This window comes from Strix uralensis, chromosome 12 (genome assembly GCF_047716275.1).
Source record: "Strix uralensis isolate ZFMK-TIS-50842 chromosome 12, bStrUra1, whole genome shotgun sequence".
Lineage (NCBI taxonomy): Eukaryota > Metazoa > Chordata > Aves > Strigiformes > Strigidae > Strix > Strix uralensis.
In genome coordinates this window covers 20102595-20119227 of record NC_133983.1, presented here as the reverse complement: position 1 = coordinate 20119227, position 16633 = coordinate 20102595, and the positions used below count along the sequence as shown (strand labels likewise).

General features: G+C 41.5%; 1 protein-coding gene across 1 annotated transcript; it reads right to left on the bottom strand.

The window, feature by feature from the left end:
- Nucleotides 1-3489: 3489 nt before the first annotated feature.
- HSD17B2 (hydroxysteroid 17-beta dehydrogenase 2) lies at nucleotides 3490-13674 on the bottom strand. Its single transcript, XM_074881764.1, has 5 exons — nucleotides 13398-13674; nucleotides 9130-9342; nucleotides 8634-8819; nucleotides 5412-5549; nucleotides 3490-3848 (listed from the first exon to the last, which is right to left on the bottom strand). The coding sequence occupies exons 1-5, from the start codon at nucleotides 13672-13674 to the stop codon at nucleotides 3490-3492; spliced, it is 1173 nt and encodes a 390-aa protein (XP_074737865.1).
- Between the last annotated feature and the right edge of the window lie 2959 nt (nucleotides 13675-16633).

Below are 16633 nucleotides of genomic sequence, written 5' to 3'. Positions count from 1 at the left end.
CCACCGAAACTTCCCCACCATGGCTTTCTGCCATGGCTAGCCAGTGACTTAACCACAAAAACGCCTGATATTTTATCTCTCTTCCCCAGCTTGCAGTGCTAGAAGAATTAGATTGGGTTGTCATCAGGGGTCCCATAAAGAGTGCAAATGGATCCAGAATAAAAAAAGTTATAAAAACAAATGACTTTATAACTCACCTTTCATCTCACCAAAGCTACATATCTTAAAATCAATTGTTCACATGAAGTAATAACAGATGTCAGCCAGAGTAATAAACGCCGAGTAGGAGAGTGTGAGACCCAGGACACCAACCAGGGATTTGCTCGGTAAAAAGCATCCGACAGCATTTACTTCTTGATCACAACCTGCATTCCAGACGCTGGATCAGAGGGGTGTGTATAAAACTACTCTTCAATCATGATTTCTGCAGTATAGAACCCCTTTTAAACTATACATGTGTGTTTTTAATATATACACACTTGATTAGTGTGGAGCATTAAGTGACATTTTACAGTATTATTTATTAGTCCTTTTCTAGGGCTACAGCCAATTTCTTCAATTTCTCAGATGCTTTTCTTCTTGCCATATGCTTTTTGTTAGAAACGTTGTCTTTGAAAACAGGCCCAAATCATAGTGGTGATTTTGGGTTTTTTAATGCATTAGTTTCAACTGCTAGAACTAAACATCCTCTCTTCCCACCTCTAAAAGAGCTTTGCATTAGATCAGCCTTTTTAGTAGCCAAAGGAGCATAACACCTAGACACTAGTCCTTGAGAGCATGAGCTAGCGTCTCCATTAACATCCACAGGGGCATATTGGCCACAAACACCCACGATTTATTCTGCAGTTCTCCCAGTTTGGATTATTTGCAATGCAAGCCATTAGGAAAAGAAATTTACCTCTAATGCTACAGCCCATTAAATGACACATAATTCAATAATGTGTTACAACAGAATTATCTTTAAAACGAAGTAAGATCCCTGTAGGAACAAAACAATAACAACCTTTGATACCACAATTATTTGAGACTTGCTGAAATATCTTTGTAGTTAGGTGAAGAGATATAAAATGACTATTTAGAACACAAATTTCCTGGGAAATAAAAGTAAAAAAAAAATAAAATCAAATCTTCCAGGTAGATGCCTATTTTAATATGTCTGCAATGTGCAAGATAATATTCCTATTAAGAAAGTGAAGGGGAGGAAAAAAATTTACATTTTATAACCACAGCCAAATAGCAAAGCAACAATTAAAGATTGTTATGAAGATTGCTACGCAAAACAGCTAACTGGCTGCTAAGAGGAATTTTGGTTGTATAATGTATAGTGTGCCTAAGGGCAAAATTCCAGCCCACCTGTTACACCTAGATTGGGTGAAGTGAATAAGTGAAAAACAACCACCTCCATCCAAGGCAGAGATGGGCTGACAGGCAGCAAGTTCCCTCACCTTGAAGACTGCCAAAATTCAGAGGTTGCCACCCAGTGTGCCCCCAGCTCTACACCCCATTGCACCTGCCTTTCCTTTCAGCTCACAGGCTGCCTTTGAGCCATTTGGGATCATGTCCTGCCCAAAACAAGCCACTAACCGCCATTTTGTTCCTTTTCCTTTGAGAAGGTCCCCCACCACCTCCCTCCTTGGTGCTCTCCTACTACAAGAACAAGGCCAGCCCAGCAAGGGAGGGGCTGTAGCACCCATCCCCAAAAGCACAAAGGGTCAGATGAGATAGAAGGAGTCACAACAATCCAGTTACTAATTTTTTATTATTATTATTATTATGCACTTCTACTGACAAAAAATTTGGGAAATAGATAAACGAAGAAATGGGCAGAGAGATAGTAATACTCCCAGGTTTTCTGAGTGAAAAGCATTTTTGGACACTCTTTCTCATAGGAAAGCTAAAGTCTGTAATCAAGGGACTGATATAAACCCACGAGGGAATAAGCCTCACTAGCAAAAGTAGTAATCATGACAAAATTTACAGGACAGGAGGATTTCCACACTAGGGCACAAATTAAAATGGTGGGGCAAGTCTGCTGAGCATCCTCTGTGCATTTACAGGAGTCTTGCATTGATGTAAAAGATGCAGGAAGGAGATGAAAGAAATACTACAGATGCAAATTAAATTGTGATTTTGTTCAGTTGACTGTAAGGGTACATCACACGAGTAGGATTATGATAGAAGACTAGAAGTTGCTCAGAAAGGAAAGGAAAAAAGTGCATCTACATTTAAAGCCCAGAACATAATGACTTTATTTTTTCATCATTGGAAAAGAAATGCAACTTGTCAAAGCAAGGCATAGGACAGAAGGCCAAACCAGAACTTGGGGGGATAAGGCTTTCTTTCAAAATATCCCAGCCTTTCAAAGCCTGAGGATGTGACAGGCAATGCACAAAGGGAGCGGGGTAGGAAAAGTATAGGTGAGCTGCCCAACCTCTTGACATCGGTGAGGGCTTTATGGTATAGGTGCAGGGACAACCAAGCAGCAGGGAGGGCACCTCATTTTCCTAGAATTAATTTAGGGAAGGGAAATCCAAAATCTATCAGAAGATGGACACTGGACTCCAGTAAAGCCAACCTAAAGACTGACTGATCTTAGAGGAGGGAGTACAAACTCTCCCCAAAACAGAGGGGGACACGGGAAAGTGTCAGGAGAAATGGGCAAAACCATGAGTTCTTCAAAAACCCAGTACTGAATAAGGAATTGTACAAAAAGCAGAAGTAAGATCAGAGTTTGCTAATAATTAAAGAAGCGCAGGCATATACAGGCAATGCACAGAATGACCAAGACAGTCATATCAAATTAGCTGCTGATATACTTACTATTACTTTTTCTAATACTATAGGAAGGAGATTGTTAGCTTCTTTGTGAAGGTCTTGATCTGTCTTTGTTCATTTTTCCCCCAACTAATTTATGTTGCTTAGTCTAACTAAAAGGACATGTAAACATCACAACTACACTTCATAAAACTTGTGGAAAAAAGGTCAATCGTTTCTCAGGTCCAATAGCAACAGAACAAAAAAAAACAGCAAAAAAAGCAAAACATATTAGGCTGAAGCTGCAGTGGAAAAGATTTGCATTAGACATTTCTAAATCTCTCCAATGATAGGATTATATGCAACTCCTTATAACGTTTAAGAAGGTTGTTGCCTCTCAAGGATTTTTTTGTTTTCAAAAACAGGTTATAAATCTGTCTGTGTGTTGGTGGTGCCTTTTGAAGCAGACAGGAACTCTATAACCTCATGAGATACCTTACACAGAAGGCAGGATACAAAGACGTCATGAAAACATTGAAATTCCTCCTCCAGATAGCTTTCTATTTCTGTTTATCCACTGCTTTTCCTGAACATTACTTTTAACACAAAGATTTACCTCTGTTTGCAAGGCAGTGTAAATGCAATTTAACAAAGACAGTACAATAAATAGCAGTGTCTTAAAATAGAGGTTTTCCCAGTTATCTCATCAAGTAAGACAAACGCTGATGGATACCCTTAGAGATTCTCACTTTCAGCTTCTGATGTTCTCAGTGCCCTTGGGAGAGACTCAGTACTCAGCATCTTACTAATGAAAAAGTCATAGAACCAGAGAGGAAAGTAGCAGAAGATGCAGAGGGACATGTAAGCCCCTTTGCCAGGGGTGTACAAGCCGTGTGGTCTCTTGGCCAGCAAAGCGTGCAGGACAGCACTCAGCACGGGGGAGAGGTCAGCATTGCAGTACGCAGGCATGTGCAGGAAGTAGCTCTTCAGGCCCAGGAGGTAGTCCTCACCATAGTCTTGCCTTGTGTCTGCTGGCAGGTTCTCCATCAGCTCCTTTATTTGCTTATCCCACAGGTCAGATGTGCCTTGTATACCTGCAGTAGCAACATCACAGGATAGCAAGCAGGTTTGGGGCTGAATTTAAAAAATTCATCTATAATTAATAGTAAGTTGTTCACCACCACCACCCTGTTCACAGGTGTTCTAAACTGGGTCAGTGAAGGACAGCCAAAACAGCTGGTTAGCTGTGAATGCTTTTACCAGGAAGAGAAGGGAAAGCACGAAGCACAGACTACTCAAAAACCATAGGGTTCATGCACCATTTGGTTACCAGCTCTACCTAAAAAGGCTCTCTCACAGCCAAGTCAGCATTTTTTCCCCTTCCCTCTCCCACCTTCCCCTGCCATTCTGTCCTTATTCATTTTGTGGGTGTTTCTGATCAGTATTTATCAACTTGGGTTGGCCAAGTGCTAAGCTCCTCTTTTGTGAGTGACATTAGTATTTCAGTAACTAGTTTCATGAAGGATAAGGCTTATATTAGGCCAGGCTTTTTTTTTTTTTTTTAATAATCTATTTTTCCTCCATCTGCATCATGTAGGAATGAAAGCAGTGGCTCTTCTAATGCATTTATTGCCTAACTATCATGAATTAAGTATGGCAAATAAAGAAAAATCTTTAAATAAATACTAAAATCTCAAATACTGGGACTTGTTTTGATGTATGAAGTTTTCATCCACGAGTCTGACAACAGCTAAGCAGGGCCTGCAGGTGACACCTCAGCCAAGTACCGCTGACCACGCAGGCACTGTCAGAGCCCAGTGCCCTGCCAGCTCCCCACCCAGGAGGGGAGGCGTTCAAGGGAGTGGAGTTTTACCAAAAAGACCATTTTGCTTTTCATCAGCATAAAAATTGTCTCCATGAAGACACCAGGGCTTGCTGAGTAGGCGGCAGTGGGTTTGATATTGTCCTTGGGCAGCTGCCAGGCATGTCCACAGAGTGGGGACCTGTGTGTCACCCACCCTGCTCCCGGCTGGGCACGGGGTGCAGCGAGGGTGCGTGGTGCAGGAGATGAGTCTGTAACCCAGACAGGCTCTGTGGAAAGTGCTGAGAGCAGTGGAAGGAGGAGAAGGATTTGGAAGAGAAAGCAGCAGGAATGCAACAGAGGGAAGATCAGAGACTATATAGACTAATATTGACAGAAAGTAATCAGGATGACAGGTATTGCTAAGATTCTTCAATGCAGGACTGAGCAGTTCAGTAAGAGCTCTGATCTTGATACAGGTAGGACTGACAGTGAGTCCTGAAGCTCTCATGCAAGAGAAGCAAGCCATACCACTCACATCAAACACATCGTGATGCTTGGTTTGTTCACTTCAACAAAGCTAGAGCAAAGGGAAGGCACCAATTGCCTGAACCCTGTCCTGCCTCAAAGCAAAGAGCTCTGCCCAGGAGAAAGGCTACACTCGCAAGGCAGAGGCAGGCAGCGTGCAGAACTGGAGGGAACATCTCTTGCAAAAATTGCGGATCTTAATTTCCATAACCAACGTGAAGAATGGAAAAAAAGTCCGACTGTTGAGAATCGCTCAGAGCTCTGAGGATGCTGGACTACAGGGAAAGAGACGAGGCAGAAAGAACTACCCGAAATGTCAAATACCAACCTGTTCGGAAGCCTGACGGATGAATTGCAGCAACTTTAATTCCCCATTTGGAAAGCTCTTGCCTCATTACTCCCGAAAACATGGACAGAGCTGCTTTTGATGCACCGTATGCAGCATACCTCGGTAGTGGAATGCCTCCTGCAGGAGCAATATAAACATGATAAACCTCGATGGTGGCTCTTTCCAGCCTTTATTTTTGTGATTTAGAAGGAAGATTATAGCGCAACCAAAATTATGCAGCTCTCACTGAGGTTAAAGACAAGTCAGTGAGGGAATCATTTCTTTCTAGAGGTTAAAAAAAAGTGAAAGTTGTAAATTAACAGTTGCTCATAGCAGTTATGCTCAGTAACACCTGATAAGACACCTTGTATGGCAGAAAAAATAAACTGTATTGCCTTTAAGGGAAAAAACTGCTGAAAATTATGATTGTTGTTCTCAGAAACACAGATAATGTTTTAGTTCATATAAATAGTGAAGCAATAGTTTAATGTCGCTGTTCTTGTTGTCACCATAACACGAATTTCAAGCTCCTACTATAAACTTACAGGGTAAGTAATCTCAATTTTAGCTTTATAAAGCCAATTTATCTTCCATTTCTTTCCAGATAGTTTCCAAAAGACCAGAGACCACAGTGCAAGAGTGGGGAAAACCTCTGTGGACAAACCAAAGCTGGAATCACACCACCCAGGCGACAGGACTCCCTGAGACCCATCATGGAAGCACATCCCCCTGCCTATAGTTATATCCCATCTTCTCCAATCCCAGCAGCATTTGTTCAGATGGAAAAGATAGAAAACAGCCAGTTTTTTAGGTGAATTTAAAATATATCCATATGTTTACAAAACAAAAGCTTCCAGAAAATATCTTCCAAATACAGAGATCTCCTCTGCTCCAAAACCTGGTAGACTGTCACTTCTTCAGATTTAGAAAAATCCAAAGACACCTTGATTTGAGCATCTTCCCCTTCTTCAGCCCCTCTACTTTCTCCACAAGGTTGGTGTTATCACCACACAGAGTATTACTGCCAGATTTACAGTTCATCACAGCCACCACGGGCTGTGTTGGCATAGTGGGGAGGAGGGAACAGAACAGGCAACCTTCTTCTTGAGGCACATCAGTCCTCCTCCTGCCTGCATGGGCAGTTGGGCACATCTGCTGGTACAGCCTCCATTTCAAACATTACACACTTATCTCAATGTATTAGAATCTTTTAAAGAAAATACTTCCATACAGGGGAATTTTCAGGTAAGCCACTGGTGCCATTTATTGGGTTTTGTCCCGCAACAACCAAGGTATCATGCGAGCATCTTACAGAGTCATTCCTTTGAAGAAGTCAGGCCAATTATATGTTAATTATTCTTCTGTGTGCATCTGAATAAGTTTGAGTTTCAATTGGTTTGAGCCAATTGAATCACATACTCTTTCCCTCTGAGGTCAGGCTAACCTCAAACCCAGTTAAATTAGCTCTACAGACAGGAATAGATACGGCACAATGAGACCTCGCTAACTTTTCAGCTAATGTTTTACCAAAGGACCCTCAGACCCTGTGTTAAGAGGAAGCTATTTACCCAAACCAGCCCCTGTGCAAGAACATCTGTGCAAACAGCTCTAGTTTAAGCAGGGTCATTATCAGCTCCTGTAAGGGCAAATTACTCAGCACAGAGAAACCCTCCATTTATCCCTGCAAGGCAGCTCGGGGATTCATGCCAATAAATAAAACATCTGCCCCAACACATCAAAAGTGCAAGCTTCACCTGGGTGCTCAGAGAAAACAAGAGGTCTGTGCTCTGTCTCTGTGCTTGCAAGGGCTGGTGGGCAGAGCAGCACCAGAAGGGTCCTTCTGATAATTCAGTCCTGATTTCTTTAAGTGTCAGGAACAAATCAGAAACATGGGCATGCAGATACAAAACATACTTGGGATTAAAAAAGAAGACAGAAAAATGCAGTGTCAAAGCTAGGCTGAGGCCACATCCTCAACATAAGCCTTGAACACAAGGTAATGCTTGCACAAGCCACCATGGCAATACAACAGGATTTGAGTGGACACCAACTGTGCAGAAATAAGGGTCCAAGAAGACAAGGCAAAGGAAAATTTGAGAAGCAGATGATATGGTAAATCCTTAAGAGGTCTTAAGCCAAAATACTTTCCAGCATCACGACATCCTGCTTCTAGCAGGTCTCATTTTCAAAGGAGCATTCTTGCTCCTCAGCTGTTGGCTACCAGATACTGTATTACCTCTGTTCCTACATCATGGCATCTCAGTTGTCCTCCTAGACTAGAAGGTCATGTTGTAAAGGCATATATAGTAAGAACACGATCCAATTTATGGGACAAAACTGAAGAGCATATTATAGGCTGTTTCTTTTTTTAAAAATTTATTAATGAAAAAATACCATTTTGCTAATATGTTAGGCTAATGTATTTTTAAGAAGACATGCACAATATTTTAAACAAATATAAAGACATACTCTCTTCAGGTTCCAGGTTATTAGCAGACCATGCTCTAGCACTACACACTCTGGAAAGAACCACAGGATGTAGTAAAAAATAAAACTGGCTTCTGCTCTTGAAGAATTAAATGTTTCTCTTCAGCAGGTGTTTTATCATTGTGCTTTCTCATTCTAACTATAGTACTTGAGCCCTACAAGGATGGAGAGGTGGAGCTGCCCAGGAGAAATATCTAACATTTATTATAGACTGTTACAAATAGCAAATGTCATTAACTTACCCAAAAGATATTTATGCTCCAATTTTAAGCCAGAGTTTTAAAAAAAGATCGAGACTTTAGGTGCAACCAGCCCAAATGGAAGAGGGTCTGTCTCTGCAAAAGGCAGAGAGCTTTTGGGTATCTCCACAGTGTGATTCAATGACACACAAACTGAGGTGGTCACAGACTTCTGTTGGAACATATTATAGAAACATCTGTGATTTACCACCCACCTTTCTGGAAGCTCACAGAGCTATCACTCATAGCATCTATAACACAAGATCTGAATTTTACTGTCTTTTCTATAACAGCATATTTTTAGCCATATTAAAGTCTTCTTTAAATGCTGTTTTCCGGAAATAGTCTCCTAAACAAAAGAAAAAACCTAGATATTAATTCCCTAGGTGTATTGACAAGCCAGACTGACCAACACCTTCCTCAGCATTTTGGCCAAGGAAGTTAGTTGTTTTTTCTGTTGCACCAGAAATTTAGTTGGTGCTTTAGTTCAGCTCACCTGCCATGCTGGACACGTTAACCAGCCTGCCCTGGGATTTCCGAAGTAATGGCAAGAAAATCTTTGACACCTCTACAGCCCCAAAGAAATTCACCTCCATGCACTGCCTGTACGTGCTCATGGGGAGCAGCTCAGCGTCGGCAGGGATGCCCAGGATGCCTGCATTGTTCACGACTCCCCAGAGCCCTGGAAAGAGAGGAAAACACAGGGTTGCTATACAGCAGGAAATCAACTCCATAAAGATTAAACTGATGAACTGGATGGTGCCTCCAGATCCAAGCAGAGATGATCTGCAACTACAGATACACAGTACCCACTCCATGAACATTTTTTGTGTCCCAGAAAGCAGGAGTCATCAATAGAAATACCCTGACTGCCCACAGACTGTGGTGTGGAAATGACCTACACACATAAGCCATGATGCAGCCAACAGTTAAGAGATGCACCTCATAAGCAGCTATATTAGTACTCCCGTTATAATTGAAAAAAGCTGTACCTGTATTTTGCACCTTCTCTGACACTTTTAGATAGGCTTCCTTGACTTGGGTGGCATTGGTTATATCCAGCTGCAGCAGAGAGAGTCTCTGAGAACAGGTCCGTCTCAGTTCCTCAGCTCCAGGTCCATCCTCATTCAAAACCCCAGCAAACACCACAAAACCTAAGTTATCCAGGTATTTAGCCAGTGCATGTCCAATCCCAGTGTCGCTTCCTGGAAACATCAAAAAGACACTTGAAAAGTGGGCCTGTCCTAAACCATCATTTAAAAAAAAAAAAAAAAAAAAAGGGCACACATTGGAAGAACATGCAAATGTAACCAAAAAGATGGTGAAATAAAGTCACTAAAATACACATGACAGTAGGAAGAAAGGTTCAGAACTGAAGGTTTGAGGAGCTGAACCTTTGCATGTTCCATAAAGATTGACAGATCATGTCCTCTGGGCTCAGAGCTGATGGTATCAGCTCATGCTCTATACCAACAGATTCTAAGACTTTCTTCATACATACAAAGGAAATAAAACCCTAGAGTGGGTTTATACAAATATTCAGACTGAAACCTGACAACAGAAGTATCTAGCGAAAAAAAAAAGAAAACACCATACAAATATTTTAATTTTAAATCTTAGATGGACAAAGCAATTATAGGGCATTGGAATTCAACCTGTTGGGTTCTATTTCTTAATTCAAAGAAGTAGCATTATTTATTCAAACATCTACTATCCACATGCTTCTGATAAACACTTTTTTGTCACAGGCTGCAACCAAGCCAAAGCTAAGCAACTATTTCTTTACCTGCAAAGGAGTTCATTGCTTTCAAGCCCTAAGAAAGCTTCAGAATGGCATTTTTAGGCTAAGCCAAATAGCAGCAGCTATTTAATTCATGCAAACTTGCACCAGAATTTCTCTTATCCTCTCTATCCTCTTCCAAATTTATTCCCAAACTTTATACTCCCATATAAAGTAATGAACTACCAAATGCAGGAAGCACTGTTAGAGCAAACACACAACGATCTTTGCAACCACAACGGTGCAATTTCTCCCTCCAGGTAACAATGATAACTATTTAAGAAATAATTCGATTGATTCACAAGTCTCTGCCTTTGAGACAGTATTTTGCTGCTGCTGTCTTACTTTTAAGTGTTTTCTTTCCTGGTGTCTTTTATAATTCTGGTTTCCATTCTTCCTATCTACAGAGAAACTTCTTAGCAAGGGAGGAAACATCTCACCCATCTGCCCACCAAGACTCACCATGAAGCAACACAGGGCTCTGCTAGAGACAGGGAAGGAGTTTATAGGGACTGTGCTGCAGGAGTCAAATCCACAGTCAATAGAATCTGATTGCAAAAGAGACTCATCTTAATCATGCTAGATCTCATTTCTGGGTTCTGTCTTTTAACTGGGGCTTTAAGTATTGAAAGGTGAAAAAAATTAATTTCAGGTGACTTGAAAGGAACACGTACTAAATGCCTGGATCAATCAGTGCAACATGTTGAAAAGAATTACTCATGCTCTACTTAATTCTTAAAAAAAAAAAAAAAAAAGCTTTCTGGCATTTCTGAAGTCTGCAGTTTGTTGAAGATGCACCACAGCACCACATATATCACACTGAGCTTCTCGTCACCCTGACCCGAAAGAGAACAAACCTGCATTCTTGGAATTCCCTAAAGAGATGAAGAGGCCTGCAAATATCCCAAAGACATGACAGATTTCTGGGTTTGGAAGTTGGATGTCTTTCCTTTTTTTTCTTTTAGTGAAAAACCACATTTCTGAATCCTTCCCCTTTCACCTTTCCCAGCAAGCACACAGCCAGAGATACATATTACTTAAGTTTTACAACATAGCTTTAACTTGGGAAGGGGCAGAGTGCTCAGCAACTAGGGATGGGTGTAGCAACCCTGAGAAGGAAATGAAAAGCAGTGTTTATCTGTGCCTGCCGCTGGGTTTGTCCCCAGCCTATATCGAAACAAGTGTGATTTGAGTTTCAGACCTGTTATTGAAGTCCAGAGAAACTTTACCCTTCAACTCAGAAAATTCAAACAGTAGTTAGGTCTCTATAAGGAAGAAATAGAAGCAAGGGGGGTGGGTGGGAGGAGTTCTCTATGTCAAAAATAACAATTTGTGAATTATTAGAAGATTTATTATAAGAAAGGCAGTCACTACTGATTGTAACTGAATCGTTACTACAAATTTATCATTGACTCACACTAAGCATCAGAAAACACCAGGTCACACATCAAGAATGAAAAGACCAAGTTAAATGGAGAAATTCATCCCACTGCACACAGAATCACAGAGGCAAGAATTTCACAATTCCTGGTACTTCAGATCTTCATGGTAATTTAATTTTTAAGGAAGCTGGCTATTCAGTCTACCAAACTAAAGTGTTCACATGCCCACGAGCTTCACTGAAGCACTCACTCCCAGCAAGAGGATCAATAGAAATGTTTCACCAGTGACTTTAAGACTGCTCACATGCCCACAGTTATTCATGTGAAAAAGCATTTTGACAACTGGGCACAGTTTTCCCTTATCACGGTACTCTGGTGACCTGCCGGCTTAAATAAATAACGTACAGCAGCACCCACACAAGGGACATCCAAAGAGGACCAGAACAATATTTGACAAAACCCAGAGAGAGAAGTACAGAGATGACTCCACCCTCTGGCCAAAGGCAGCTGTCTCACCAGTGATACAGGGCAGCTGCCCAGAGCACAACAGCATTCCTCAACCCTGTGGAGCTGAAAGAGGTGGAGGGGAAGAAGAAAAAATTTTTTTAAAAAATCACCATTTCTGCTCAGGTCTTGTCTAAATTGGAGAAGATTACACCAAAATTGATTTAAAGACACCTTGCACCTGCACACAGACACACATCCTACAGTTGGTATGGGGAATATTACAATCAGAGCAATTCAACCAAGAAATGTGTTGAGTAAAACTTTCATTTCAGTTGATGGAGGGTTTGATTGATTGCATACCAGTCTGGATCAAATAAAGACCAAGAACAGCCTTGCTGGTGTCCAAACTTGCATTTCTTCAGTACAGCTGCAGCACAGGTACAAAGAGAACACCTTGATTTGATGAAACATAGCCAAATGTTCTTCACTCCCATATATTCCTCTAATTCAAACTTTCTAGAGCAGCTAAGCTCTGAGAGAGTGCTTTTTCCTGAATAATTGCAGTCTTACAATAAGCAAGGAGATGCCCAAGTGCAAGTGCAACCCCCTGCATCTTCAAGGATGGGAAAGGAGTGCTCCCTGTTCCCTCCCTGCCTGATATCCATCTTCATCTGATACACCTGCAGGGAGAAACCCAGCTGGCAGATAAACCATGAGGGGAGAATTTGCTGCTCATCTTGTCCTCTCTTAACTTTAACCCCCATATTAATGCTTGCTAGGCAAATCTAAATTATTTCCAGGTGTCCCTATAAAACAAAATGAAATTCAGCAAGAAATAGCTATATAAACCAAAGCAACTTGATTCAACTTTCCAGAGGGGAAAAATAGAAGATAAAACAAAAAAGAGAAAGTTAACAGTGCAAGAAGCAGTTGGCAGGCACTCCGGTTTAAGGATTTGATTAACACAAATAAACATTTAAAGTTTTAGAAGAAACAGGAGAAAAGCCATAAACCAACAAAAATGCCATCCATGCAAACTAAAAGTGGGTTTTGAGTAGATCAGTGTTAATAGAGACTGAATTGATTAGCTCTGAACTTCAACTGCTAGTGAAGGAAATTACTCACTCCCGAATGATTCCATACTTCGTTTCAAAGAGATGGCACCAAACCAGTGTCTTGAAATACATGCATGATATACACAGTGTGTACTGTGTAAACACGCACACTGAAAGATAACTGTACATCCATAACCAGTGCAATAAATTCAAGTAAACAAAAGTAATGTCTGAATGTAGTGTTCTAACGGCTTCCAGAAATTAATGTCTCCTAAAAAATTAGACCATCGTAAGTATTCTTCTGCTTTTTGCACCAGTTAATTTCACAAGTATGTCTAAAAAGCTACTTGTAAAGATTAAATGAGACACTAAAAAATAATAGCATCTATTAAGATGCTTTTCTACTTAATTTCAGAACACTTATTTACCTGGAAAATACATCTCTGGCAAAGCAAATAAAATGAGAAAAAAAAAAATAAAAGGAAACCTTACAAGCATGCATTTCACAGATACCTAACCCGAGAGCACAAAGTTTTCCAGCCTACTTGTGAGAAAAGCCAGTTTTTGCTTCCTGGCACGCATCTGCAGCACCTTACCTGTGATGAGCACGGCTTTGTCACCCACAGGCAGCAGCGCCCTGACACCCAGGTACGCGGAGGAGACGAGGCACACGGCGCAGAACACCACCAGTCCCCCGCCAGCCCCCAGCGTGGCCGCACACAGCAGCCCCAGCAAGGCAGGCAGGAGCCTCCAGACCAGCACATCTGCTTTCTCCACTGGGCTCCTCTTGGCCATACCGAGCACAGTCACCCCAAAAAGCAAAGTGATGCCTGTACAGAGCCATCCAAGGGGGCTGCTGGGGAGAGCATCCATCGGCAGGGGCAAGAAGCAGGCACACCACTGGCTGGGAAAAGGCAGGTATTGCTAAATGCAGCACGTGTTATATAGGAGCAGGGGGTGGGGCAGAGAAAGGGGACTCTGTTTAAAGGTTTGACATAATCTCACCCTCAGCAAGAAACAGAAGCCTTCCTTTTCTTACCTTTTATTCCTTCTGCCTGACAGCTCCACCTTCTGAACAATATGCTGGCTGGATAATGATTGACAGCACTGGGAATGGACATGATGTAGCAAGCCCTGGCTTCAGGAAAAAATTAACTGCTATATGTTTTATATGTTTAAAGTACATTTTCCTAGGCAGTTTAAAAAGAACAGTTTCTTTTGTGGGAAATAGTTGGAATTTCCTACCTAAAAACTTAAGGTGTTATTTCAGTGGAACCAATTTTTGATAGGCAGTGACAAAAATGAGTCAGGACAAGGTTATTTACTCTCTGTAGTGCAAACTGCGTGGTTAGCATTGGGCTTTTTCACACATGGGCCACCCTACTCTTTCAACAAAAAGCCCAAAATGACCTTCTCTACTTTAGTACAGAGCTTTAGCTATTTACCTACTCCACAGTAGGCAAATACCTATGGTTAATTGATATTCAAGGGGGTCTGGGAGGCTGGGAAGGGGTGATTGCTGATTTGCAAATCAATTGTTAGGTGAACACATGTAACACACCTGAGATTGAGTCTTCAGTTGACGTCCAGTGACGACTTTCACCTTAGTTTTGACAGGAATCACTGGTTCAATATCCACAGCAGGTTGGGGGGAAAAAAATGCAATCAATTAAATATATTTGAGAGATTTAACACCTCCTGTGGTGGACTCTGAAAGTTATTTAAACTATAAGAAAATTTTAAAATCCATCCAGTTAAAAAAGGATTGAAATACAATTTAGGCATATTTAACCCTGTTTAAAAATCCCTGCTAATTGGTTTGAGAGACGAGCCTAAGCTACCACACAACCAGCTAACATGATGTTACTGGTTTTCTGAAAGAAAATGTAGTGCTGACCTATTTATTTTAGACATGAACCAGAAGATTGAAGTGCAGGGTACAAACCTAACATGAGACACAAGCACATTTCCATTCCATTATTCCTTTGAGGTTTTATGGGATGACAAATATGTTGAACATAAATTTTTACATCCAGTGAAAAGGTTTACATACCTCTATAGGTAGTTTACATTACAGATGAGGTCACTTTCTTAAAGGAACATTACCCTTGAGGTCTGCTTGTCATTCATTACTACTGTGAACACTCATTCATCCATCCTCCCACTAGTGCACAAAGTGTAAACTATTTTCACTTCTCTTTGCCATTTGCTGCTTCTGCTTTTAGTAGCGTGCTGGTCTTGAGGTCAGTTATACCTTGCCCTCCGTTAAGGCATCTTCTTAAAGATTTCCTTGGAGAATTTTGCTTTCTCTCCCCAATTGGTCTTTATCTCATGATTTAGATGATCACAAATGTGCTGGCATTGAAAGCATCTGCTCTCACACTTGAGGATGCAGCGAGCTGGAGTTTTTGCATATTGGGATGAGGGGCAGAAGTGACCACCTCCAACCTGATGTCTGCCCTGGCTCCCCTCAGCCTGTGGGAAGGGAACAGAGGTGGGTGAGGGCCACGCCGTGGTGGCCACCATGCCTGGTCCCTGCAGAGCGATCTCCATTTGAGTCTCCCCCTCTGCTCCATGCACCCCTGCTACATCCCCCACTGAAATGCATATGTTGGGGATGCCTGAATTGTCTGCATGCCTGCTGCTGTCCACTGACACACCCATCTGCACCCATGACACTGCAGAATGACTGTGGGAAGGGCTGGTGGGGACTGATCTCTGTCTCAATTAATGTTGAATTTATATTTTTAATATAAAATATAATCACTGAAGGCTTCTTTTAAAGAGAAGATGACCATGTGTTCACTGTGGTGTGTGAGTAAAATTATATGTAAGTGCATAGATCATACACACCACGAGACAGATTGCTATCAGAAAGTAGAGTGTGATCTAAAACTGGCTGAGAAACATTAACGTGGTGTACCCGCCCCATGAACCCTCTGCACTTTCTCTGACACCAGCCAGAGACAGATTGCTCCTTGAGGATTTTTCAGCACAATTTTGCAACAAGATAAGTTTTATCATCTCATGCCCACTATCCACCTTAAGAAAGCATCTACTTTCCTCTCTATGACTTTGGTATATCTCCAGTTCTCACAGCTGTACATTAACACAAGATTGCAATTGAGCTTGCATTATTTCCTATTTCCCTATGCCATGCCTACTCATGCTATGAATATACACCCTTATCTCACCTCCTTCTTGGCAGTTTTGCTGGAAAAGATGTGGCTCATCCAAATTACCAGGATGTTTCATCAACATGACATCTGTGTTACAAGGAGGATGTATTTGAGCTAATTGATTTTGAGCTAAGCTTGACTTACCTTTGCCAGGACATTTGTCTGTCTTTCCAGAGCCATCGCACAGTAACTCAGTGCCCCGTCTTTTTATGCCCCAGCAATCTACATATTCTATACTGAAGCCTAAACACTGCCTCCATAGTCAACCCATGCCAATGCCAAACATCAGCACAGAAACGATTCAGACGAGCCTCCTGGCTGAACCGTTCTGCTGTGTGATTCCTTAACCTCATTGAGCACTTTGATCTATGTGCATGTTTCTGATGTTTCTAACTGGGACTTTGCAGATGTCAAACGTGCCCCACCATGTAAATCTCTTCATGCTAAGTGATAACTCTCGAAGGTCAGTTAAAGCAATGGCAAAAGAAGATGCCTTTCATGAAGAACAATCCTTCCACGGTAATCTGCAACATAAATGACCAGTCTCTGCAATATCTCGAGTCCAAATCCAGCTTGTTTTTCTCCAAATTCTACAGCTGCAGCATCTTTCACCCTGTGTAGTATGACTGTAGAAGACTTTCCCCAGGACAAAG

Bases quoted from the DNA above. Each gene is read 5' to 3' on its own strand.
- HSD17B2 (XM_074881764.1), bottom strand. From the start codon at position 13,674: ATGGATGCTCTCCCCAGCAGCCCCCTTGGATGGCTCTGTACAGGCATC. The intron at 9,343-13,397 runs GTAAGGTGCTGC...TGATGTTTCCAG, and splicing joins CAAAGCCGTGCTCATCACAG to GAAGCGACACTGGGATTGGA. The intron at 8,820-9,129 runs GTACAGCTTTTT...CTCTCTTTCCAG, and splicing joins AGAGAAGGTGCAAAATACAG to GGCTCTGGGGAGTCGTGAAC.